Below are 26,600 nucleotides of genomic sequence, written 5' to 3'. Positions count from 1 at the left end.
TACGTAATTAGTTAAGATAGGAATTCTGGTGTTACTACATAGGAGTAAGAAAATTGCATTCAATTCACATTTGACTCTCCTAAAAATAAGTTTTAATATACAGAGCCACATGATCATAGAATCATGTAGGTTAGAAGTAAGTTCCAGACCTCAAATAGGCGTCTACATGAGTTTGGTGCTGTAAATCAGTTAAACACAATGAGCAGCAGCTCAGACACTTGCATTAAAATAGTTATAATCTGCTGTTCCAGATGTCAGAGAGTGCTTAAGACAGCTACATTGTTTTGGCAGATATGCTTCAGGACAGATTCTAGCTACATGCCCTCCTGGAATGACAATTAGGAGCCAAGCAGAGCTTATAGCATCCACAGATGACAGAATTTTGGTAATGCATATTGTAAAAACTAGTCAAGATGAGTGACTTCTTTGAAACCTTTTAAAAGTTTATAAAAACAAAACAAAACAAAAAAACATTAAAAAGTAGTTTCAAACTTTTCTTAATTCAATCAAAATTAAAATTTAAAAGTTTAATCTACTGTTTCTTTTTATTCATGTACCTCAACAGAAAAACAAACAAACAAACAAACAAAAAAAACTGTAGCTTCAGACATATTAAATATAAAAATGAACTGTATGAGCGCTCATCAGACAGCTTATTTTTATATTTCTCCTTTTTTATCTCTTTTATTTTTATCCTAAAATAAAAAGAATCACAGAGAAAGTAAGCAGTTGACCTTCTCAGCTGTTCAATTCAAAGATGTCTGTAGGCAGGAGACAAATGACTATGCCTGAATACAACTCTGAATGCAATGATGAAAACTAAATGGCAGTTAAACAGTGTTAAAGAGGAAGCTTTGCAAGAATAAACATATGGGATGGATTAATTAGCTCCCAAACTTTTGTAAATGCAAAAAAAATAGCATGTATCAGGGGTCGAAGTGCCAGTCTTGTTTAGTAATTATGGTGTGAGTGGAGTGAATTGCCACTCTATTGACAGATGCTTTTTTGACTTTAATTTTTCTAAGGAAGGAAGGAAGTCAGATTTAAACCTGCATGTGGGAAAGGCATTTAGCCTGCACTGGCATATTGTCAGTTCAGTTAGGAGGAAAGTAAACATGACAATAATAAAGTCTGTTAGTATTTTTCTCCTGTGTAGTTAATATAAATGTCTTTTAAAATCTGCAATGCCTAAAGCATTAGGATCAGCATTAAGAATATGTAATGAGCAAAATTATTTAATGCAATTTGAAAATGAAAGACAGTCAGAAAGAGGTAACAGAGTTTCTTCATGAACAGTATTGGCAAGAGACTGTGGAGGTACAAATGTGCAGCAGAAGGAAAAATACGACACAGTAAGTGCACTGCCCAGATTTTCAGAATGTAGCTCTTTGTTTTCCTACTTATTTCACTATAACATCATAGACTGTGTTTTTTGTGCTTAATTCTTTACAAAGCAGTCTTGATTTAACAGCCAAAATCCTTAACTGAATTATAACTCAGAACACCAGGGTAAAGTCCCCTAATACCTGCTAAGGCAACAATTAGAGAAAAATAATAATGATAATAATAATTAATTAATTTTTAAAAAGAAGTTTAATAAGTATCATAGAAAGCATAAAGAGTGTTCAAGGGAACAGACGTGAGAACTGATGCTTTTTCCTGTGCTCAGTTGTCAATTCTGAATGCTGCATTTATCCTACTTCCTAATTAGGAAGTACCATCACGTCAGAGTACTTGGTTATTTAAAACGATACAAAATAAGTCCTAAGTTAGGTCGAAAGTCAGTAGAATACTTGTTGAAGGTACTGTACTCTGATTTATTGTAATGATAAGGGAATCAGTAGTTAATCTCCTGTCACTGATGGAAACTGCAGCACTATGAACTTCACTCGTAAGAGAGTCAGGAAGGTAATTACTGACATAAAATAAATGTACAGTAATTTAAACAACAAGATTCAGAAAGGCTAGATACCCTCGACTATTTGCTACACAATCAACCAACCCATGATGAAACCTTAGTGAAGCTAGTAAGCTTAAAACTATAACTCACCCAGCAACTTGCCAGCATGTCAAGGTGGATCTCTGTGCAGAAAGAAATAACCTAGAGAGGTGACCCTACTCCAGGGGAGATCCTCATGTACAGCCAACTGCTTGGTAGGAGAGCTCAAAGGGGCTTTTGGGCTACCTCCTATTTATTGGGTAGGACGATTGACTCATAGCGTATAACGCTGGCATCAACTGAACTAGGTGAGCGCTATCAGTTCATTGAGCACCCACTTTGAGACAGAATTGTGGTTGTTACCTGTCTTTAGTGGTACCTTGATTGTTATCAGTCCCCAGCCAAATGAAAGGTCTTTTGCATCTCATTATATGAGCAAGGCCTTGAGCCTAGCAACCAATTTGAAGGAAAAAGCTGGGGGTGGGAGGGGAAAGCATCTCTCATGTCTGTGCATGCCCTCTCCCCACGCCTTACATTTGTGTAAATGGCTATGGAATAACCCTCAAAAGGTGTATTCTCATCTGGGACAATAATGACAGCTAATGAAGAGAAAATCCAGAAACATGCCAATATAGAAAAGGAATTTATGTCTGTACACAGAAATATGTTTCCCTGACATTTATATCCCTGAATAACAATATTCTGCTCAGTTTTACAATTCATGTTTAACAGAAATCCACTCAAGATTATTTTCTTCATGTTCCTGAAGACAACAGTGAATGAAGAATGACAAGAATGATCAGAAATACAAAGGTTCTATTATTTGTTTAAGTAGAAACAGAATAAAAATAAGAAAAAAATAGAATTTATTTACTTGGAAAAGAAAAAGAAAAGGAAAGAAAAATACAGTTTTCACTAGGAAAGACCATTCTGATGGTGATTTGAAGAAATAATTAAAGTCAGGATCCACATACACCAGGTAGAATTCGACTAAAATATGACAGTCAGCATTAAGACTGTCTTCCAAATTTGTGTGTGCATAGATTTCTTTGGTTGTCCTTGTAATCCACAGCAGTCTTTGGGAAAAAAAGGAGTGTTGGGAGGAAGTGAACGACCCCCCGCCCCCCAAGGACTAACAATGAACCAAAAATGGACATCACAGTGCTAGGAGGATGCTACATGACAACAAAAGCTACCAAATAATATCTGGTAGGCAATCATGGGGAGTGGATAGGATTATTAATTTGGGAACGTAATGAATATGCAATACATGTGAAAATACAACCTGCTCACGAATGATCTACTGGTGGAGTATTCTTGGAGAGTTACCCCGATGCTACCGTACCCACATGCTGCCAAGAAAGAATACCCTGCTTAATGTTAAAAAAACTTCTCTGTTAAGTTTCCGTGCATCAATTTTTTCAAACCAATGGACATGGAGAGAATGAATTCTCATGTTAGTATAAAAGAGTGAAATAGAAAGGAAGGGTAAGGAATGCAGGAAGGGAAAAACAAACAAACAAACAAACAAAAAGCTGCAAGCAAAACCTATATATCTTGGGAGAAATTTTAAGCATGAGTGATATTAATTTAAATGGAGTTAGAAACATACCGTAAGTCATTTCTTCAGGACTAATTTCTACACAAGACAAAGGAAAAATACTAAATCTCTTAAAAATGGTGCAATAAGTTTTTTGCTACATAAAGAGTTTTAGACAAGCTTGATCACAAACATATAATTGGATAAATAAGTATTCTAAAAAATTGCTTTGAGAGTGAAATCAAAGTTAGTGAGATGGTGTTCAAGCACAGAATGTTCATTTTCAGTGCAGCAAGAATGCAGATATTTCTTTTTATTTGAAGAAGATAATATCAGAATGTCACATAGTCAGAAATAAAAGCAAATTTCATTCAGTGTTTTCATCCAGAAATAATAAAATTGAGAATCATAGAATCATTTAGGTTGGAAAAGACCTCTAAAATCATCTAGTCCAATCCTCAAACCAAATTTTTTCCAGCATTCTTGAGAGATTTTTTTTTCTAACATTTCTATATGCTTCATTTTATGAATGTTCTCTGGCTTTTACAGTTTACTTTTTTCTAACTTCTTATAGAGCATTTTCTTATCCCGTAACTTTTATCTTTGAGATCTTTTGATTCTGCTTTGCCTTTTTATAATAAGAATAACATCCAATGTGCTTGGAAAAAAAAAGAGGGGATGGGAGCTGTGGGAGGATCCGTGCTAATAACTCATGTTTTTAATTATTCCTGGACCAAATTACAATGAGTTTAGTCAGGATATTTTCAGTTCCCTTGTCTAGCACTTCTTGATGTGCCCTAACTCATTCTACAGAGCATTTAATTGCTAGATCAGAAAGCTAAGTTTTCCTTAAGCACTGTTTTGTCTACCAGCTCTGTTTGAATATCTGTGATACGTTACTGTTTACTAATAATGATAGAAACTATTCAAATGAGTGAGTGAGTGCCTGAGTATCTTCTGTATGTACTAATGACAGAGAAGGATTGGAAAATATGAACATTACAGCTGATATGCATAATCATTATCAAGATGGGAAACATTTAATTGCTAGAAATCTGACCTTTTCAGAAAGGTTAAGTGTTATGGCAGAAAAGCCTCTATCATAGCATAGAGTACTACTGTAAGTTAGCATTTTAGTTACTTTACTGATTTACGTTTCCAGTTTATTTACCTCTTCTCAAAATTCAGCTCATCTTTCATCTTCTATGTGAAATCACAGTATGAAATGTTATTAGAACACGTAGGCATAATTGATAAAGAGTTGATTTCCCAGCATGCTTAAACAACTTTCAGTGAGACGTGTTTTTGTTTGTTGTTTTTTTTTTTAACTTTTAAGAAAATTTTATTTAAGATCCTTCCTGAAAGATGTTCAATAACTTGACATCTAAATTCGGGATATCTCTGTTTTCTTATGGAAGATACTGTCTAATTCCATGGATTAATGTAAGAGAGTAGTGTACAAAACAACAGAGGCCACAAAATAAGTACAGAGATGCAGGATACAGTGCAAAAGATAGTCTCTGAAAACAAGGAAAAAAAATCAAGGAAAAAACATTGCAAAAAAGGACAAGCAACAATAAGTATAAAATTATACTCTTTTGGAAATCAGAAAATTGGGAAAAACTGCCCAGAAATTTGGAGAAGTGTGATTAATAGTGTAGCCATCATTTGCCTGTTGCACTGATGTCCCTTTTCAGTCAGATGTGGTCCATATGCATTCCTGATTACCTGAGGATTAAGAAAACAAACTTTCTTATCTTACTCTATCTATTCTAAAACCATTTTTTTCCGCAATATTCATTAAGGCTAGTTTTCTTTTCAAAGTGATTATTACTTTATGGAGCCATAAAGTGGACACGGGGATAAAGGTTTTAATCCACATTGCTTGTTCCAAACAATGTATTTATTTTAGGCAAAACTAAGGTCATATTCCAGCACAATTTTATAAAAAGAGAATCTTAAAACTTCAGCAGACAAGTGACCTTATCTGAACTCTGCCTTCATTACCTAATCAAAGAAAATTGTGCATGTCTAAGGAAATAAGCATTTTGTTGAAAAGACCATATTGCTAATGGATGACATCTACTCATCAAGGGCAGAATGTTATTAGATTTATGAGCTGCCAGGCATCATAGAAAAAAATGCTGGTTGAAACTATATACTGTTTGCCATGTGATGTTACACTGGATATAATGTAATAGGATTTGGCATAACAGTGATATAATTAAAAGATATTAGTTGTGTGCCTTTCTAACTAAGGAACAGTTTGGTTCCTGGATAAATGAGGAGTCTGTAGAGGTATTTGCTTATGTCCTCAGGTTACTGCAAGGAAAAATAATCCTTGACTATCTCCTCTATTTTTATTTCATGAATGTCCATCAAAAGTTGATAACTGATATTTGCAAACACTCCTCAGTTTTAATTATGTGTTTAGAATTTGCTTTTGGTTAGCTTAAATCAAATAGTAATTCTTTTAAACCTTGCAACATTAATTTTAGGGTAATCTGTGTTTAGAATGTCACTTGAAGAGATGATACTTCACTCTCCATTTACAAAAGAAGTTCAGATATAAAGGAATGAAAAATTCTGTATTTGCATTTTACTAAATCTGTATTTTCTAGCGTGATTTCCATGCTTGCAGCTGTAGAGTCACATGATGTACTAATAATACAGATTACAGATATAGGTGTTTTTTTGTTTGTTTGTTTGTTTTCCAGAGTAGCTCCTACATTTTCCTAAGAAAATAATCTCCTGGGCTTCTTGGTTACTTGACAGTCTTTTGTCAATATCTCTGATTCTGGGGATGATTGAGTCTCAGAAAAACTGAAGTCCTAATGAATACAGTGGCAAAACTAACTTTAGTGAATCTAGGAATTTATCTTCTCTCTTTTTAGGCTGCAAATGAGTTCTATCAACAAACAGACCACTGTTAGGAAGAGATAATTGCATACAACATCAGCAAAATTCAGTGCACATAAATAATAATGGCATTTTATTTTCCATTAAGAATCAAATCGATTAAGTATTGCCTCACTGCCAATGAAGAAAGGACTCAAAAGGAAATTTGTGATGTTCCAGTCAAGGATGGCAACTCATTTTGTTCAAAACATTCTCAGCATCAAACCATGAGAAGGCAGCAACAGAAAAACAAGGAGACAGCAACCATTTTAAAGTGGCAGCAGGATGATGAGATGAACCCAGCTATTTCATAAATGACTTAGTTTTCACATTATTGAAAGTGACTGGCTCATGGGAGATAGAACATGTGATAAGGTTTAGGGGACCATCTCATGCATTTTTCTTAGCACGCCACTGCTGATCTTAGAAGCCATGCATATGCAAGAAAAACAAAGTTGCTCATGCACAAGCATGAATTCTGGGCTGTGATTAGACAGCAAGAGTTTGTTGGGGGCTAGTGGCCTGCTCTCAGGCAATTCTTAAGTACAGTTCAAGTTACAGCAAGTACAAGGGATGCGTTAGTAGGCAACCCCAGGGAATTCATCCTGGTCTGCCCTGGGAGACAGAGTGAGGGGATAATGTCAATTTATAGAATAGGAGCTGTACATAGTATATGGTTCTAAAGACATCAAAATGTTCCTGGCCCATTTCTTTACCAATAGAGACAGCCTGGAATTTGCACTAGTTCTCTGTACTTTAATTTGGTATAATGCAGTTGAAATCTTTTACAAAGAAGTTTGGAACCTACTCAGAAAAAAAAATAAGTTAGGACTAGACTTCTTGTTCTTACGTTCTTTTAGCTTAACCAATGTTATATTAAGTAAATTCTCTTTCACTCTGTTAAGGTCTTATTCTCATTTTCAAAATCTTTCTCAATTGTCCTCACCAGTTATTCATTTTCATTTCTTACCATATTGCCATCAAAGCAATCCCTCTGTTCTGCAGATGATGATAGCATAAGTTGTCTGTCATGTTCCTGCACAGAATCACAAAATCACAGGATAGAATCATTGAATGGTTTGGTCTGGAAAGGACTTGAAAGATTATCTAGTTTCAGTGGGCCTGCAGTGGGCATGGACACCTTCCTCTAGGTTAGATTGTTCAGTTCTCATCTAGCATAGCCTTGAACGCTTCCAGGGGTGTCTACAACTTCTCTGGGCAGCATGTTCCAGTTGCCTCAACACCTCCATGGTAAAGAATTTAATCTTACTGTCTAATTTAAATCTACTGTCTTCTAGCCTAAATCCATTACCTTCTGAACTATCCCTATGCTCCCTGATAAAAGACTGTCCCCATCATCTTAGTAGGCTCCCTTTAAATACTGTATGGCTGCTATCAGATTTCCTGGGAACCTTCTTTCTACTCTGAACAACTCTTTACTTTCTCAATCTGTCCTCATAGGAGAGGTGCTGAAGCCCTCTGAGCATTCCTGTGGCCCTCCTCTGGACCTGCTTTCTTATCCTTTGTGAAAGGATGTCTTTCTTATCCTTTGTGAATATCATTCTACTTTCTTCTGAGACAACTTACTAGAAATGGTTGATTAATTTATCATATTCCTATCTTCAGTCCTTCCAGAAGGTCAATTTTGTGAAACATCTACACAAAGTCAGTCAGTATATCACTTAGAAGGGAGCAGCACAAGAAGTCTATTCTATGCCATGCAATCACTAAGAACAAATGAACAAGCAAGTCCTTTGTTGTTTTTCTGCTTAAAAATGATGCATGTTATTTGAGACATGAATTCTGCCTATCTCTTTAGGTCTATAAACTTAAAAATTACAGACTCCAAGCATCGTGGTAAATCTAGACAAAAAAAAACCAAACAAACAAACAAACAAAAAAACAAAAAAAACCCACAAACATAAATTACAACACGAACGCAATTACTTACTGCACATGACATTATTATACTACCACACCAGTATGTTCCAATTCTAAGCATAAGAGATATCCTGCTTTTATTGTCATCTGTGAAAACAGGTATAGCTGCAAACTCAAAACAATATAAATATTTTGGTTTTAGTTTTATTTCAGTGGTTTTTAACAGGAGCTTGATCTTGCATATAATGAACTCATTCGTTTTACCAGTTGAGAATAGAAAATGTAATTTTAGGTGTTTTTTGTTTTTTGTTTTGGTTTGTTTTTGCTTTCTTTTTAAAGTTATGTGAAATACTACTACAGTCTATGCCTGCAATATCGTTTATGGTCTTCTCTGTCTTTAACATACTTGTTAATTTTTCTAATAGGTCTTCTGCCCCACAACTCTTTTTCCTTCTTAAATGTAATGGATCACTAAGTACAAGGTCTCCTTCTCTTCTAACAGTCCTCTGTTTTCCCATCTACAACATTGTTCTATTGTGAAACAATATTTTTACAAAGAAACAGAAAGGTTTTTTTTATTTCTGGGGCTAAATATTTTCCTACAACTTTCTTGATAATCTGGTAGCTCCTCTGTTACAGGTGTTTGTTTGTTTGTTTGTTTGTTTGTTTTAATTTGATCATTGTTTAACACAGGAAACAAAGTCCATCAGGAACTATGAACAAAAAACCTATAATTACATGTAAACCACATATATAATTAAAAATAGAATTTAAAAGCATTGAAGACCTGACACCATTGCCATTAAAGGCAAGTAAAAAGATTAATTGCTGAATAAATGTGTATAGCATAGATAGCAACAAAGATGATTCTTTCCCTATACTCTGCTTTCATGAGACTCCAGGTAGAGTAATATGTTCAGCTCTGGGCTCCACAGCACAAAAAAGACATGGATCTGTTGGAGCAAGTTTAGAGAATGGCCAGAAGCACCTCTCCAATGAAGACAGAACTGAGAAAGTTGATGTTATTTAGTCAAACGGATAGAAGAATCTAGGTAGACCTTATAGTGGCCTTCTGATATTTAAGGGGGACTTATAGAATTGTCAAGGAGAAATGCTATCAGGAAGTGTAGCAATAGGACAAGATGTAACAGTTTTAAACTAAACAAAAGTCGGTTTAAATTAGATACAAGAAAGAAATTCTGCACCATGATGATGGTGAGGCACAGGTTGTCCAGTGAAGTTGTAGATGTCTGATCTCTGAAAATGTCTAAAGCCAGACTGAGTGGGGCTTTGGGCAACCTGCTCTAGTGGGACGTGTCACTTCCCATGGTAGCGAGTAGCTGATTTAGAGCTAGATGATTTTTAAAATTCCTTTCAACTCTAACCAATCTGTGATTCTGCAACAACCTGTACTACCTCATACAGACACCAAACTGATGACACTAGTCCTAGAATAAGAGGAAATAGTGGAAAAGTGAACATGTCATAAGCGGAAGAAACAGAAACTAGGATCTATGTATACAACATTTATAAACCATTTTAACAGTATCATTTTGAATGAGACTTTTTACTGGTATTATAGTGTTCATTTAGGCATTTTTCTGTTATAATCAGTTATGGAGTAATAATAATTATTCGATTGTTAAGATTTCAGCTATTTCAATTTTTTTTCTAACAGTAGGTCCATAGCTTTACATGCATCATATGATTCCTTTTAATCCATAGGAAGATTTTTAGAATAACACTATTCTATCTTGGTTTGGTAAGGACACAGATCATATTACCTGTGTTTTTTTTAATAAGAAGTGAAGACAATTGTAGCAGCTTACTTAATCAGCAGATATTACCTTGTAAAAGGAAAATATTAATTGTTAAGTATATTGTAATTTTTCGATTCTGATAGTAAGGGAAAAAAATATATATATAAGAAACATTAATCTGAATGCAAATCATACCAGCAAAGGAAGAATATGCAATAAAAAACTTGCTTTCACTTGTCTGCTCTTTTTTGTGAGACAGTTACTTTTGAAACTTGATTGCATAAGCATTAGCGCTTTTAAAGCAAATGAATAGACATTTTATTCTTGCCACATACGAAAAATAATTCATAACATTTTTGGAAATGATATATTCAGAGTGATCACTAGCAAAAGCAAGAATTTTTATCACATGGACAAATTTATCCTATTTTAAAAAATATGTAATATTGTACTCTAAAACTCATTTGCACATAGATTTTGTCCATCATCTCAGTGTCACACAATAACAGTGTCATATAGTTATCAATTAAAGAACTCTCATGCATCTCTCTTTTTGGATGAAGATTAGATATTATATGAACTTTTCATAAGTGAACTAATTTTGAAGAACTTTCTTTTCTCCTGACAAACTAGTATAGACTTTGAGACAATAGAGAAGTACTAAAATTAAGCAAATAAATAAATAATATAACTCATCTATCCTTCTGTGGAAGATTTCAAATAATAATTAAAAAGCATGAAATGCTGAAAATTACAGCTCACAGAAAACAAGAGCACAGGTTGGTAGTTAGTTCCAGCATTGTTTGATATCTTAATCATAATGGATAGAATTTTGTTTTGAGAATAACCTCTCTTGAAGTAAAACAATCAGTTGTACTAATTGCTGTTCGTTATGTATAAAGCTTCCACCATTTGGTCACGATTATTTATTCAGCAGTCAAAAGATAAATTAATTCTACAAAGATGTAATTATGTTTACAACATTAGAAATAAGATATTTGTAAAACCAAAAAGTTAACTTTGGGAATTAAACTTAAGCAATGAAAGTAATACTTTTACTTTGCTTTTCTATACAGTGTTCATGACTTCATCTTATTGGAAAAATGTAATGGTGAGTTTATTTCTGTTGGTTTTGATCATCTGACAGAGTAAGTATGCCATTTGCACACGTCAAATTCATGTCTTTAGAGGGAAGTTTGTAATTCACAGTTCTGACGATTTGGTTTTGATAGAAATGTTTGTGACAGAGTGGAATCTACATTGATGAGACCTTTAAAAGCTTTTCTGTGTTTTGGCAGTTTCTAAGAAGCAGGAAAAACAGTCGTTTCTACACAAGTCAAAACTAAACTTTTCTAAAGTTTAAATACTATTAATCTGTCTGCATCCAGTGAGCCTCACCTCTGTGCCTGGGAATATCACGGAGCACATCCTCCTAGTTGCCATGTTAAGACACACAAAGGATGAAGAGGTGATCCAAGACAGCCAGCATGGCTTCACTAAGAGCAGATCTTGCCTCACCAATCTGGTGGCCTTCTTTGATGGAGTGATAGCATTGGTGGATGGGGGAAGGGTGATGGATGTCATATACCTGGACTTGTGCAAAGCCTTTGACATGCTCCCTCACCACATTTTTCTCTCTAAATTGGAGAGGTATGGATTTGAAGGACGGACAGTTTGATGGATTAAGAATTGGTTGGCTGGTTGCAGCCAAAGAGTTGTGATCAATGGTTCTATGTCTGAGTGGAGGCGAGTCACAAGTGGTCCCCCAAAGATCAATCTTGGAACCAGTGCTCTTCAACACCTTTATCAATGACACTAACAATGGAATCAAGTGCACCTTCAGCAGGTTTGCAGACGACACCAAGCTGAGTGGTGCAGTGGATACATTGGAAGGAAGGGAAGCCATCCAGAGGGAACTGGACAGGCTGGAGAAGTGAACCTTATGAGGTTCAGTAAGGCCAAGTGCAAGGTGCTGCACTTGGGTTGGGGCAATCCCAAGTATTTGTACAGAGTGGGGGAAGAATTCCTTGAGAATAGCCCTGTGGAGAAGGACTTGGGGGTCCTGGTGAATGAGAAGCTGGGCATGAGCCAGCAGTGTGCACTTGTAGCCCAGAAGGTAACTGTGTTCTGGGCTGCATTAAAAAAGGGGTGGCCAGAAGGGAGAGGGAGGTGATTGTCCCCTTCTAGTCAGCTCTTGTGAGGCTCCATCTGGAATATTGTGTCCAGGCTGGGGGCCCCCAGCAGAAGAAAGATGCTCTTGGAATGGGTCCAGATGAGGGCTACTAAGATGATCAGAGGGCTGGAGCCCCTCTCCTATGAAGTAAGGTTGAGGGAACTGGGCTTCTTTAGCTTGGAGAAAGGAAGGCTCTGGCCTTCCAGTACTTAAAGGGAGCATATAAACAGGAGAGGGAATGACTGTTTACAAAAGTGGATAGTGATAGGACAAGGGGAAATGGTTTTAAACTAAGACAGGGGAGATTTAGATTAGGTACTAGGGGGAAGTTTTTCACTCACAGAGTGGTGATGCACTGGAACAGGTTGCCTAAGAGAGGCTGTGGATGTCCCATCCCTGGAAGTATTCAAGGCCAGGCTGGACGTTGCTCTGCACTAGCAACTCTGCTCACATCATGGGGGGTTGAAACTAAATGGTCTTTAAGGTCCTTTCAATCCAGGCTATTCTATCATTCTATGATCATCTGGAATGCTATATCACTTAGTACTTGCTTCTATTCTCCTCAGCTCCATCTATTACTGGATGCTTTTTGGTCACTTTAATTATATAGCAGCAGTTCAAGAAAGAATGTATAAACACAAATCATCCATGTATGGAAATAAGTGCTCTTTTTTTTTTCTTTTTTTTTTTTTCAAATAATATTTAAATGAATGACATGGAATGCAAATATCCATCCCATCCAGTTCATTTCTATGACTATATGTATGCCATGAAATAAAAGAAGGGTAGGAGTTATTTCATTGCTCCTGGAATACAGTAACTTGCATCCATGGTTCTTACACTCTGCTTTGCAAAGAAGAGGAATTTAGATATCTACCTCTTTGTACCTCTTTAACTATGGGTCAGTATTTGATCCCACATTATTGCTCAATACTCCAGTAATAATAATAATAATAAATATATAATAATATACAATATTGTCTTAATTTCAACTGGGATGGAATTGTTTTCTTCAGAGTGTCTGGTATGATGCTACAGTTTGGTTCTAGGAGAAAAAAGGATGTTGATAACACACCTATGTTTATAGTTGATTGCTAAGCAGTGCTGTACAGAGCCAAAAATATTCACGGAGAAGGGACAAGGAGCTGGCAGGGTACAAAATTAGGACAGCTGACTTAAACTGACCAACAGGATATTCCATACCATATGGCATCATATGGATGGAGTTTTAAAGAGAGTTGGAGTTTGTCTGGCACTCTCCCACTGTTTGGGGAGATAGCTGGGCATCAGTTGGGGAATTGGGAGCAATTACTCACTTGTGCATCACTTGTATACATTTTTATATATAATCATAAATATTTTCCTTGGCCTTTTCTCAATCATAATAAATGGTTTTATCTCAACCCATGAGTTCTACTTTGTTTTTTGATTCTCTCCCCCAACCCACTGGGAAGGGGAGGAGTGAATAAGTAACTGTGTGGTGTTGTACCATCCACTGGGTTAAACTAGAACAGTCAATCTGGCATTCAGTGTGGTGCTGTGGGTCACTTGGTAGTGAGAGTTTACAATTGGATTGTAATCCAGAAAATGCGATCTCCAGAAAACCACAACAGGGATCCTTGCAACCAGGGATCAGGTTTAGAAAGATAAAACCGAGACAAAATTAAATCTATCCAGGGACATAAATAGGAACAAGAAGAATTTCTCAAGTATATCAGTGATAAACATAAGACCAGGGAAGATGTGGGCCCTCTCTGTGGGCCCTCTCCGGAAGGAAACTGAAGACACAGAGCTGAGGTGCTCAGTGACTTCTTTGCCTTAGTTTTCACCAGCAAGGACTCTATAACTACACCACCCAAGCTACAGAAAACAAAGGGAAGAACTGGTAGAAGGAAGATCTGCCTGCTGTAAGTGAAGATCAGATTTGAGACCATCAAAAGAACCTGAAGGTACACAAATCCATGAAAAGGGGAAATATAATCCCCACTGTCAAGAAGGGAAAAAAACAGAAGATCCAGGGAACTACAGGACAGTCAGTCTCACCTCTGCCTGGCAAGGTCATGGAGCAGATCTTCCTGAAGGTCCTTTCAAGGCACATGGAAAACAAAGATGAGATGAGTAGTGGTAACCAATATGGCTTCACCAAGGGGAAGTCATGCCTGACAAACTTGGTGGCCTTTTACAATGAAGTTATAGTATCAATGGATAAAGGAAGAGCACCTGACATCATCTACCTGTACTTGTGCAAAGCATTTTGACACTGTCCCACATGACAACCTGATCTCCAAATTGGAGAATTCTGCCCCTCTGCTCTTGTAAGACCCCACCTAAAGTATTGCATCCAGTTCTGTAGCCCCCAAAGCAAGAAGGACGTGGACTTGTTGGAGCAAGTCCACAGGAGAGCCATGAAGATGATCAGGGCTCTCCATCCTGAAGAAGAGAAGGCTCCCGGGGATGTTATTATGGCCTTCTTGTACTTGAAGGGGGGCCTACAGGAAAACTAAAGAGGGACATTTTATAAAAGCATGTAGCAACATGACACGAGGAAATGTTTTTAAAATGAAAGGGTAGATTTAGTCTAGATATTAGGAAGGAATTCTTTACTCTGAGGATGGTGAGAACAGGCTGGCCAATGAAGTTGTAGATGCCCCCTCCCTTGAAGCATTCAAAACTACGGTGGATGGCCAGCTTGTTTTTTGTCTCAGTCTTGGGCTACTCCAGCATGCTCTATTCAGTGCTCTCAGTTAGTTCTGAGCTCACACTGAGGCTGTAGGTTCTCCATCACTGTAGCTGAGACTAAGGTGAGCCTAGTTCCTTTCAGTAGAATCTTTCAGTAGAATCTGTAGCTCCTATCTCTACTAGGACTTCTGTTAGACCAGTTGGGCCCAGGTGTGGAGCTTGAAAACAGCACTGCATGCCAATTAACAGTAAATGCCAGTGTTTCTGCAAGTTAATTTAGCACCTATCTGCACAGCTCTCTTTACTTCACAGAGAGCTCAATTAGATTGCCATTAATGTTTGATACACAGTAAGAAATTCTACCAGACCATTAACTTCAGCTCCTATAAGACCACGGATTTCTTTGGTTTTGTGCCACATCTGTGAGCCCCACATGGGCATCTCAGTTGCTCCTTTGATTTCAACAACTGAGTGTAATTCTTGGTCTACAGATATACCACCAAAATACAATAAGAGCTTATATGCAGTAACCTCCTACTCTAAATCAGGAACAGTAACCCATCTGCTACTGAAGATGAAACATGACAATGTTCATTAAAACAAACAAACAAACAAACACAAGCAAAAAAAAAAAAACAACAACAAAACATGCCAAAAGCCTGAGGAAATCAGAACTGGATGAAAAAGAAGTCAGGTATGCAATATGCATGTTTATAATTTCCTCTGTATGCGTTAAAGTACTAGCCCTTCTATTTCCCAAGATAGTAATCAAAAATAGAAGCAAGGTAGCAACAATCTCCTATTTTGCGAGAAAAAAATAGTATGCAAATTCACAAGATGTAATCCCATATATACCCCACAAATATAAAAGTTCATCAGATGCAATCATAAACTCATAGTTCACAGAAGCCATTGTGAATCATAGACTCATTTACTGGATCATCTTCACGGTTCCATGGTTAAACCAGTGCTGTTAAGATTTATAAAAGTGGATGATCTGCTTCAATACAGCCAGTAAGAGACATTTATAAGGAATTATTTTCATACCTATGTCTATTGCAATGTTTCTTTACTATTTCTTTACTATTACTTTCTTTCACTGGAAAAGACTATAAGCAGAAAACAAACAAAACAAAATGCAGATATATAGCTTTTCAACTAAAACGTTCTGTGTATTGTCGTTGAAAGAACAGGGCTATGAGTTCTCTTCATCACTATACCATTCTTTTATATTTTACCATCATAATATCTTTTTAGAGTCCTAGAACATCTCAAAGTATGATGACAGGTAAATTTATATATTTATATTAATATAAATTTATTGTATATATATTGGTTTTCTTGTAGTAAATAATAGGGTAAAAACACTGGAGTCCATTTAGTTATATTTTAAATGCATGTCTGTGTGCTGTTATTAATTCTAGAGTAGAATGGGAAGAAATATAGACTGGAGGTTCCAAATTCTCTAGTGCTAAAACACCTACAATAAAATTGATTTTAAACCTTTATATGAAATATTTCTGCATCTTATGGACATACTTATTTGTATTTATTTATAAATATCATACTGTACTCTGATCAGAGAAAAATGTTTTTGTAAAAGTCAAGATTTTCATAAGAAATAAATTAATTCTGAAGGATTTGATACAGACATAATCCTCTGTAGTTTCTTTTCTCTTTTAGACACAAATAGTTTTCATTTAATGAGAAATGAGAAATGATTTTCAGTGTACTCAATTTCTTCAGAATTTCTAACTTTAAAAAAGAGTTTATTTGGAAAAGGCATATTTCAGAAGTATAGGTATATATATTTTTCATAAATTGAAAGTAAAAGAACACTCAATAACAAATAAAAATGACATTTTTCTGCTTTACTTGGAGCACTGGGATTCTGATTTGAACCTTCTGATATTTAACTAACTTGTAGGGTACACATTGTTTGAACAACATTCTATAAATTCCGAATGAAGTCAATCTAGTGTTTGGGTTTTATTTCTAATACTAAAAGTATTACCTTAGTTAACACAAAGATTTGGCCTATAGGAATTACTTAGTACATCACTGAGAACAGAATATTGTAGATACCTCACATGCTTGAATGTAAGTACCTTACTATTTAAATTACACTTCAACATTCAGCAACATTCAACAGTCTTAAAGATAAATCCCATTTCTGTTATTTTCCCTTATTCTTTGATTTTCAGTATTTCTACCTCTCTTTCATTAAAAAAAAAAAAAAGGAGAGATTTTGTCAGACATTACAAATATTCTTTTTAATATTTGATGATATTTATTGCTACCTATTTTGCCAATTGAATGGTCACAACCTTTTTTCCTCCTTTCAGTTCAGAATCATAGAATCCCTAAAGTTGGAAGGGATCTCTGAAGGCCATCTAGTCCAACTCCACTGCAATGAACAGGGACACCACAGCTAGGTCAGGTTGCCCAGGGCCTGATCCAGCCTTGCCTTGAAAGTCTCCAGGGACAGGGCATCCATCACATCTCTGGGCAACCTGTTCCAGTTCCTCACCACCTTCACTATAAAAGACTTTTTCCTTCTATCCAACCTAAATCTACCTTTTTTGAGCTTGAAGCCATTTCCCCTTTTTCTATCACCACAGACTCTGCTAAAGAGTCTGTCCCGTTCTTTCCTGTAATTTTGAAGGGAACTATACAATAAATGACTCAATATACAGATGTTATAAATGAAAAATTACCGTTTTTTCTTCTTTATTACAATTACTTTTTATTTGTCTGACATCATTCTATCTTGCTTGTGTTAGCCATATTAGAGACTTCTGTTTTATTTTGAGTTGGGATTATTATAATCAATGTTCAAAATCCCTCCTTTGCTGTTCTAGAAATAATTTTCTAATAATGATACTAAAAATAAATAAAATAAGTATGCAGTTTTATTGATCTTTCCAGTTCTTTCAAGTTATCTGTATATACTATATTGTTACAACAGCTGAGAACAAAAGATTTAAATAGGAAAAATTTGCTAATATTATACAACATAAAAAAAAATTCACGTTATTCCCAAAGCAATAAATTAAGTTAGCTTAGAGTTACATTTGCTATAATATGCAACATAACATCTAACTAAAAAATGAAATAAGGGCATAGTCTGTTGTAGTAGTCTCTCATTGCTCGTCCTCTGCCGACCGAGGGCGCCACTTGCCAGCGAAACCGACCCCAACCGGGCCGGGACCAAATGCTCACACAGACCCCAGAGTGTGTGAGGCAAAATGGCGTTTATTAAAATGTGGTAGGCACTTAAATATTCTTGTCCCGCTTTGTCCACACCCCTTGCTTACCTGCTGTCCTATTGTGGGGCAGCGTTTGGCAAGCCCTGAGCATAGGAAACCTGACCCCGTCACATACCGTTTCCTCGCCACGCCTACTACATTTCCCCCTCCCTATGCTCAGGAATATCCCGTAACAGCGCGATCGCAACGCGAGTACATCTCTCACAACTGTTCCTTCGTTTTGTGATACAGGATCCGTTGGTCCATAACTTGCCACATGATCCTTGTGAGGCAATTCTGGAAACACATGATTATGCACGGCAAAATGGCCGCAATACAAATTATTGCGAGCAATACTAGCGCAACTACCTTAATAATTTTCGCAACCCATCCTCCAAAGTTGCCAAACACACTTCTCAGCCAGTCCCCGATGGGGTCGTCCTCCACTTGGATCTTCTCCGTATGGTCTCGCAGGGCTTTCAGCGCTTTATGGATGGATACACTGTGGTCGCTAAGATTGAAGCAACACATTCCTTCTAGGTCTTCACATCCATGCCCCTGTGCCAGGAGCAAGAAGTCGATGGCTGCTCTGTTTTGCAGCACCGCATGCCGAATGCTGTTTGTGTCTTCTAGCATCGCATTCAATATTAATGTTGTTAAATTCGCCTGCTTAGCTGACCAACATGCTAGGCGTTCTATCTGAGCCAAGCTCTGTGCTGCAGCAACCCCAGGGGCGAAAAATGATGCGAATATCCGTGCTGTGGCACTCCATAACTCTACCTCATCGTTACAATTCTCCGGGAGAGGGCTCGAACGCTTTCGGCGACGATGGTGACCCGTGATGCTCGGGCCATACTGCATCCATGTCGTGAAATTCGGAGACAGTAATGTCAGTTCCCCTAGGTAACAGGGTCCTCCTAAGGCATTGTGCGGGATGCCCTGCCAGGCTCTATCCCCACAGATCAGGAAGATTCCAGGGGGCAACGCCTTAGCCGTTTTGTTATTCCATAGCACCTCGTTGACCCCCCGTTTGAAAGTGAACCCATACCCATAAAAGTCCCAAACTGCCGTACAATTAAATGAGGATCTACCGCTAGATTTAGAAAGGACCCCACCCTTTGACAAGCAGGTTGTATTGCGCCCTGTGAAGACCCGTGTTTCATTTTTGGTATACCCGCAATAACCCAAAGTAATGGAGAAAGCCTCCGTGTTCACAGGACTGACCACAGTCCAAGAGGTCTCGTTGTATGGCTTCAGCCGCGGATCTGTGCCTGCCCACCGGGCAATTAAGGCCTGCAGTTGTCCTTTCAATCCCTCGGAGCCGTCGAATACCCCGTCAAACAAGTCGCAGATAATAAAGTTACTTTCCTTCCAGCACACTGACCCAAAGGTAATACAGGTACGCGTGCCATTATGCGACCCATTTCGTACCTTCTGCGACCCCAAGATATCTAATTCTTGTGGATCCCATGGGAGAGACACATTCAGAGATTTTATCAAACATGCCGTTTGGCTTGCTAGATCGGTGTCGTTACAGCAAGCAGAATGGTTTGTGGTGTACCTCGCAAAGGCTTCTAACGTGTATTGAGGGATACCTACTAGGCAGGTGCGAAAAGGCGATGTTGCCGATTGTAAACTAAGGCAAAAGTCATTTTGGCCCGTCTTATTTGCCCAAGTAACCCATAAATTCCCTGGCTGCGATATGAGGTGAGCACACTCCGACCCCTGCACCGAAAGAACGACCACAAGGCTTATACTGAGAAGGAAGACACAATTTCTCGTTGGCTGCGTCCTCGGTCGCGTCCTTACCCCGGCCGACATTCTTCCTTCCGACTGACCAAGTTTCCCTCCGGATGGCTCCATAACACTCCGTTCCTGCAAGAAACTCAGTGTCCCCCGTTACTGGTCCTTCTCAGACAAGTCAGGTTTTACCTTCCTAGCTGGCACCCAGATGACGCTCCCAGTGTCTGCATTCCGCACTGCTGCGTACCCCCTACCCCAGACTAAAACTTTCCAGCCTGACTCCCATGTCCCCGTCTCTGTCTTAACTTTCACTGGGGGGCCCTCTTCTAGGACAGTAGGCCGCCAGTGGCTCTCCACCGGGGTCCGTCTGGCATTTCCCCGTTCAAAGTGATTAAGGGAAAACAAAGCTTTCGCTAGTATCTCTGGGTGTCTTGATACAGGGATCTTGTTCTTGTATCCCTCCCCCTCCCTAAGAACCGCAATCTTCTCTTTGAGCAAACGGTTGGCTCTCTCCACGATGGCTTGCCCTTGTGAATTCCCTGGAATACCTGTAACGTGTCTGATCTCCCAGGACGCAAGCCAGCGCCGTGTGGAGTGCGATGTGAAGCAGGACCCATTGTCCGTTTTGATCTGCTCTGGTAGCCCAAGGGTTGCGATTGCCACCGCCCAATGGGATTGGGCTGCAGTAGAGCTAGTCTTCGCGTGTTGCGTGGCCACAATCATGGTCGATGCCGTGTCCACAGTGACTGCTAACCATGGCCTTGGGGAAAGACTCGGCTCCCAGGTGAAGTCTGTCTGCCAAATCTGCCGCGGTTCTAGGCCTCGAGGGTTTACTCCAGCCCCTATAGCTGGGGCCGTGTTGCAGTGAGGACAGGCCCTCACCACATCCCTCGCAGATGCAACAGGAATGTCGCAGGCGCGAGCCAGTGCTCTCGCCCCGATATGGAGCCTAGTATGGAGGTCTTTCGCCTTTCTCAATGTGAAGACTCGAATACCTGCCGCGGCATCTGCCTTGGCGTTACCCTCCGTGAAGAATCCTGGTACCTCCGAATGACTTCTCACATGTAAAATTGCTATAGGCTCCACTCGGGTGCTCAGAGCATCTTCTAAAATAAGCGCTGCTTCCGTACTAGGGATACCTTCTTGGCCCATTTTCAAAGCGAGCTTAGCCGCAAAAGCTGAATCTGTGACTATGTTGCAGGGAAGGGAAGGCCAATAAGTGATTGCCATCGCAACAGCCCTGACCTCAAGCATCTGGACACTGGCACTAGGATCTGTGAAGATTGTGGACTCCCAGCGGCCATTTGTTTCCCACACCACCGCCCCTTGGCCTGTTGATGATGACGCATCAGTAAACAGGGTAGGCCCTTCCACGGGCGAGTCTTGCACCCTACACCGCAGGGACAAGCTTAAAGGCCTGGCCAGTTCGAAGATGGGGAGGGAGGTGCAATACCTAATGGACGCCCCTGTCCCCTCCAGGGCGAGCACAATTGCATCCGGGAATGGCTGAGTATCCCGGAAGGACGATGGAAGGAAGATGGTTGCCGGCTCCTTGCCGAAGACATGAACAACGGTATTCCGGCTCTTTCGCAAAAGCCGAGCCAGTATTTCTAGCCACTCAGAGAAGGCTCGAGATGGCTGGACAGAGAAATGCCACCACAGTGGTTTTGGCCTTGCGTCAAGGTCGTGGCCTATAACTGCCGCCGCCCCTTTTTCGCATCGGCACACGGCCACTTCCAGCCCTTCATCTGGATTGTATCGCGATAGAGCGGATTGCATGCAGGAACCAATTATCTCTTTCCACGCCTCCTCCATTTCTGGTGTGAATGACCGCGGGTCATTCGGGTCAGAGCCCTTAAGCTGCTCATAGAAGGGCTGCATGAGGCGCGGGGGAATCGCCAAGGCTCCCCGCACCCATTGGAGGGCTCCAACGAGCTTCTGCACGTCCCACAGGTTACGCACTCGGGGCGCGATATTGATACCAGCTGGGGTAGTTGTCGTTGACCCCAACCGATATCCTAAAAACTGCACTCCACTCCCCCTCTGAATTTTTTCCCCTGCAATCGAGAAGCCCGCGGATGTCAGGGAAGCTATCACCTGTGTTTCTAGAGCTTGGAGTTCCTGCGAGGTTGCAGAGGCTAGCAGCAGGTCGTCCATATAATGCATCAAAAGGGACCGTTCCAATGTCTGCCGGACAGGGTTTAAGACCCTATCCACTACTAGCTGGCAAATCGTGGGAGAGCAGGCCATACCCTGCGGAAGAACCTTCCATTGATACCGCTGGGTTGGGCCTTGGTTGTTGGGAGCTGGGACCGAAAATGCGAAGGCTTCCCGGTCCTCTTTGGCAAGGGGTATAGAGAAAAAGCAGTCCTTCAGGTCGATAACCACCACCCCCCAACCCTCTGGGACAGCCGACAAAACAGGGGCTCCTTGTTGGACTGTACCGAAGGGTATTAGCTGGGAATTGACTGCACGCAAGTCATGTAACAAGCGGTATCGACCCGATCGTTTTTTTATGACGAACACCTGGGTGTTCCACGGGCTAAGCGAGGGTTCTATATGCCCCAAACGGAGCTCTTGTGAAACTAATGCTTTAAGCGCTTCAAGCTTTTCAACCGGCAAGGGCCACTGATCTACCCAGACAGGTCGCACGTCCTGCCTCCAGCGCAGCGGGATTGCATAGCGCGCTGATAACCGGCAGACAGTGGCCCCCTCTATAAATTTGTTATCCGAGCAGACACACTCCGCAGGTAATCTCGCCCCAACAGGGTTCCCGGTACCTGTGCTACCAGCGGGGTTAGCAGGACGGGCTTCTCCAGGGAACCGTCTCTGTTGACCACGATTATCTCGATCTGCTTGGCTGACCTCCGCGTTGGAGCAGTTCCCCCCACTCCCGCTATAGTTTGAGTGGCCCCCATTGGCCACGTGGGCGGCCAGTCGGACTCCGCAAAAACCGTCACATCCGCTCCTGAGTCCACCAGGGCGTTAAGGAAAATAGATCGCGGCCCTGGGGAGCCAGCGGGAAGCTCCGTAATTGCGGCTGTAATCTTCACCAAGGGGCGCTCCCCGCAGCTCAACGATAGCGCAGCTAGTGGCAGGCCTAGATCCAAAGCCCGCCTTTCCTGAGAATCCCGTGAATCGTAAGAGGGACCCTCATCCCCCCTACCTCGAGATCGCAGCCCACGAGCTCTACATTGCGGTGCAGTGTGACCTCTCCTCCCGCACATTTGGCACACTATACCCCCGTTGCTCTTACACTGTGCCTTGAAATGACCTAATTGACCGCACCTGAAGCATGGCCCAGGCGGGCGATCTGGACTCTGCCGCCCGGCAACCCCATGCGCTAGCATCACCTCAGCTACCGCTGCAGCAACCTCGCTTACCACTGATGATTGAGACTTTTGCTTGTCCATCACATACTTAAGGACCTCACCGGGGGTGTGGAACCTGTCTGGCGCCGCCCGTAATAGAGCCCGTACGTCCGAGCTCGACTTTTGATAGAGGCAATCCAGGATCACGGGGCCGTGCACTGCCCTAGGCAGCTCCGATCCCTCCACTGCCTTGATCAACCTATCCGCAAAATCCTGGAAGGATTCAGTGGGACCTTGTGCAATCTCCGTCCACGGAGTAGACGGCTCAGCATTTCTTGCGAGCCTTCTGAACGCCTCAAGGGCAGCGTCTGTAGTGGATATTAGTTCCCCGGGCCTCAGCTCCGTAAGCTGGGCATGTGCAGTGATCATACCCGGCGTACTACCCGTCAATCTCTGCAGGTTAGACGCGTGAAGCGGATTCCCCTGATCGTTCTGGGCTGTAACCAGCATTTGTCTAAGTCTAGCCTGCCATTCCTCCTTCCAAAGCGTATACTGCACCGGTTTCAAAATCATGCGCATCAGATTCTCAATATCGTATGGTAACAGGGGTCCCGGCAATATTAATGTCTCCAAGGCGTTCATTGTCAGGGGGGACTTCAATCCTTTCTTTTCAACTGCCTCAAGCACCCTCGCTATCGCTTTCGGGTCCAGCGGGACCCAGATCGGGTTATCATCATCGGAAATCACTACCGGAAATGCCTCCGGGTTCGCAAGGCCCCGGTCTTGTGCCTCCTCCTTTACTTTAGCCCAATCAGTCAGCAGACGCCCGTCCCTCCCCCCTTTGGGACGAAGCCCCGCCCTTGCCTTTTCTTCCTCCAAAGAAGGATATAACGACCGCGGAGGGTAGGGCGGGGGCGGAGCGGGCGGAGTGGGCGGAGCGGTTGGTAGACATGCGGTCGGGAGTTCCTCTTCCCCGCCCTTCGCCGCGGCGACCGTCGCCATCTTGTCCGCCACGCTTTGGTCGTCAGTACTGCAAGGTAGCAAAGACCCGCCCCCCGGAGCCCTTTCCACCCCTTTTTCCACCTTAAGCTTACCCTCCTCTTTAGCCGCCTTAAGGGCTCCAAGTATCAAGCCCCAGGTTTTAAGTTCAGCAGCCTTTTGGTTATTCATGGCGCGTTGGCATAAAGCCGAGGTGAGCGAATCCCACCTACCCGAATCCAGCACTTGCTGAGGGGAGTCCAGCTCCCCTCCCTTTTTTAAAACCGAAAGCACCGCGGCTACCTCCTTCTTTGAAGGGGTATTTTTGCCGCAGTAGTCCTTACAAAACTGCAAAAGTACCTTAATAATCTGTTCCATGGTTACACACGCGACCTGCCGCCACTTCACAGGCTCTTCTCCGCGATGTGTCTTCCGTGAGCGACCTGCCGCCACTCCGCAGGCTCTTCTCCGCTTCACGGGCACGCCGGGTGGTTAACCCTCGATAGGCAGATCACGTCGGGGTCACCACTTGTTGTAGTAGTCTCTCATTGCTCGTCCTCTGCCGACCGAGGGCGCCACTTGCCAGCGAAACCGACCCCAACCGGGCCGGGACCAAATGCTCACACAGACCCCAGAGTGTGTGAGGCAAAATGGCGTTTATTAAAATGTGGTAGGCACTTAAATATTCTTGTCCCGCTTTGTCCACACCCCTTGCTTACCTGCTGTCCTATTGTGGGGCAGCGTTTGGCAAGCCCTGAGCATAGGAAACCTGACCCCGTCACATACCGTTTCCTCGCCACGCCTACTACAATAGTCAATATTCCTCAATATTTCAGGTACTCCAGAATGCCATTCAGATACTTTGATAACAAATATAAGCTTTAAATATATGTCAAAATCCAAATAATTTTGAAACACAAAGCCTTGAAATATATGGAATAATAAATTCATTTTTGTGAATATACTGAAACTGTTGTAATTCATACACAGTAGTGATGAAGCATATAAACATTATACATCTGGTAATATAAGATTCTCCTGTTTTGAATGCTGTGCATTATGCATTACAGACATTGTAACAATGTGTGAACACTGTGGGCAGACTATAATGAAATTATATACAGGATTTGGATGTATAGACCTGACATTCATATATATATTTTTTTAAAGTTAGCACCCTAGAACTATGAGTCATCACTGCATTAGAAAGTAATGCCCTTTAATTCCTTGGTGTAAGAGTTTGTTTACTGCAATGACACAGAAAGACTTACAAGTCACGGCATTGCACTTGACATCTTATATATAACAGAGACAGAATTTGATGAAGATGCTTAGCAAAACTTTACTTACATAAACTATCTTAATTTGAATGTCTTTAATTTCATTTTAAAAAAATGATAATAGTAAAGAGCAAAAATTCCTGTAGCTTTGGGAACAGCTAGAGACTCTACTGGATTATACTGTGATACAATACAATAGCAAACCAGTGTGTGAATAGAAGTAAAAAGAAAAATGTGGTCCTGAGAAAAGAGAGGGGAGAAGATGATAGTGGAAATATGAAAGTGCTTGGGAATGCTCTAAATTCTAAATTCTAAAGTCTCAGAATTACTGAGAACAGACAATGATGAAATGGTGGGAATACTAAGAAATAATAATAATAATAATAATAATAATAATAATAATGGAAAAGAAAAAAAATGTGCAGCAACTGACAGTTTGCACAGCTACAGCAGTGTCCTTACTACTGATTAAAAGAAACATACAAACTACAAGTAAGATGTTTTATCTTCAACTGCGCTGCCACTGAAAGAACAGAATGAGCTTTCCTCCTGCACTTTGCATTGTTTATAATTTGCCTCCCCATCTTGGAGGCTGAGATATACTGTACTACTGTTTCTTCAAGCTTTCCCGTGACCTTTGGAAATCTGTGTTCTTTTAATTATCTTGTTCTCCACTGAGACAATGAATTAACTGAGTTGTCCAACTGACACAAGGAACAAAACTAATGTTAGCTAGAAGAGTACTATCACTTGTTCACTCAGAAACTGCATACATTGCACAGTCTTCATTCCTATACTGTATAGTTTTATTGTTTTTTTTGTTTTGTTTTGTTTTGTTTTTTTAAGATTTTTTAAATAATTATTTTTAAAAGAATTATTTTAAAAAAGAATCATTTCTTTTTATTAATATATATATATATATATGTGTTCTAATAAGAATGCCTCATTATGTTCCAGATGCACTTTTCTGCCTTTGGGTTCTGCGTGGATGAATTGCTTTGTAAGTGTGCCAGATGCTGGTAAATTAAGAATTCAAATCATCAGCACTTTTCTTGAAAAGTTGTTATTTTTGTCATATACCCTCTTGTTTTCTCCCAATACGTGTGCTAGGATCTTCAAGACTCAGTACTTGTGACTGTTTCATGAACAATTCCAGTTTATGTCAGAAAA

The 26,600-nt window shown here is 40.4% G+C and overlaps 1 protein-coding gene across 1 annotated transcript; it reads right to left on the bottom strand.

Moving 5' to 3' along the window:
* Nucleotides 1-18,107: 18,107 nt before the first annotated feature.
* On the bottom strand, nucleotides 18,108-24,955 carry LOC149920141 (uncharacterized). The gene is made up of 2 exons (XM_090130114.1): nucleotides 22,605-24,955; nucleotides 18,108-19,716 (listed from the first exon to the last, which is right to left on the bottom strand). Exons 1-2 carry the CDS (start codon nucleotides 24,526-24,528, stop codon nucleotides 18,341-18,343), a joined length of 3,300 nt encoding a protein of 1,099 aa, XP_089986240.1. The 5' UTR covers nucleotides 24,529-24,955; the 3' UTR covers nucleotides 18,108-18,340.
* Nucleotides 24,956-26,600: the final 1,645 nt, after the last annotated feature.

This window comes from Phasianus colchicus, chromosome 1 (assembly GCF_987193195.1).
Source record: "Phasianus colchicus chromosome 1, bPhaCol1.hap1.1, whole genome shotgun sequence".
Lineage (NCBI taxonomy): Eukaryota > Metazoa > Chordata > Aves > Galliformes > Phasianidae > Phasianus > Phasianus colchicus.
This window is presented reverse-complemented; position numbering and strand designations above follow the sequence as displayed.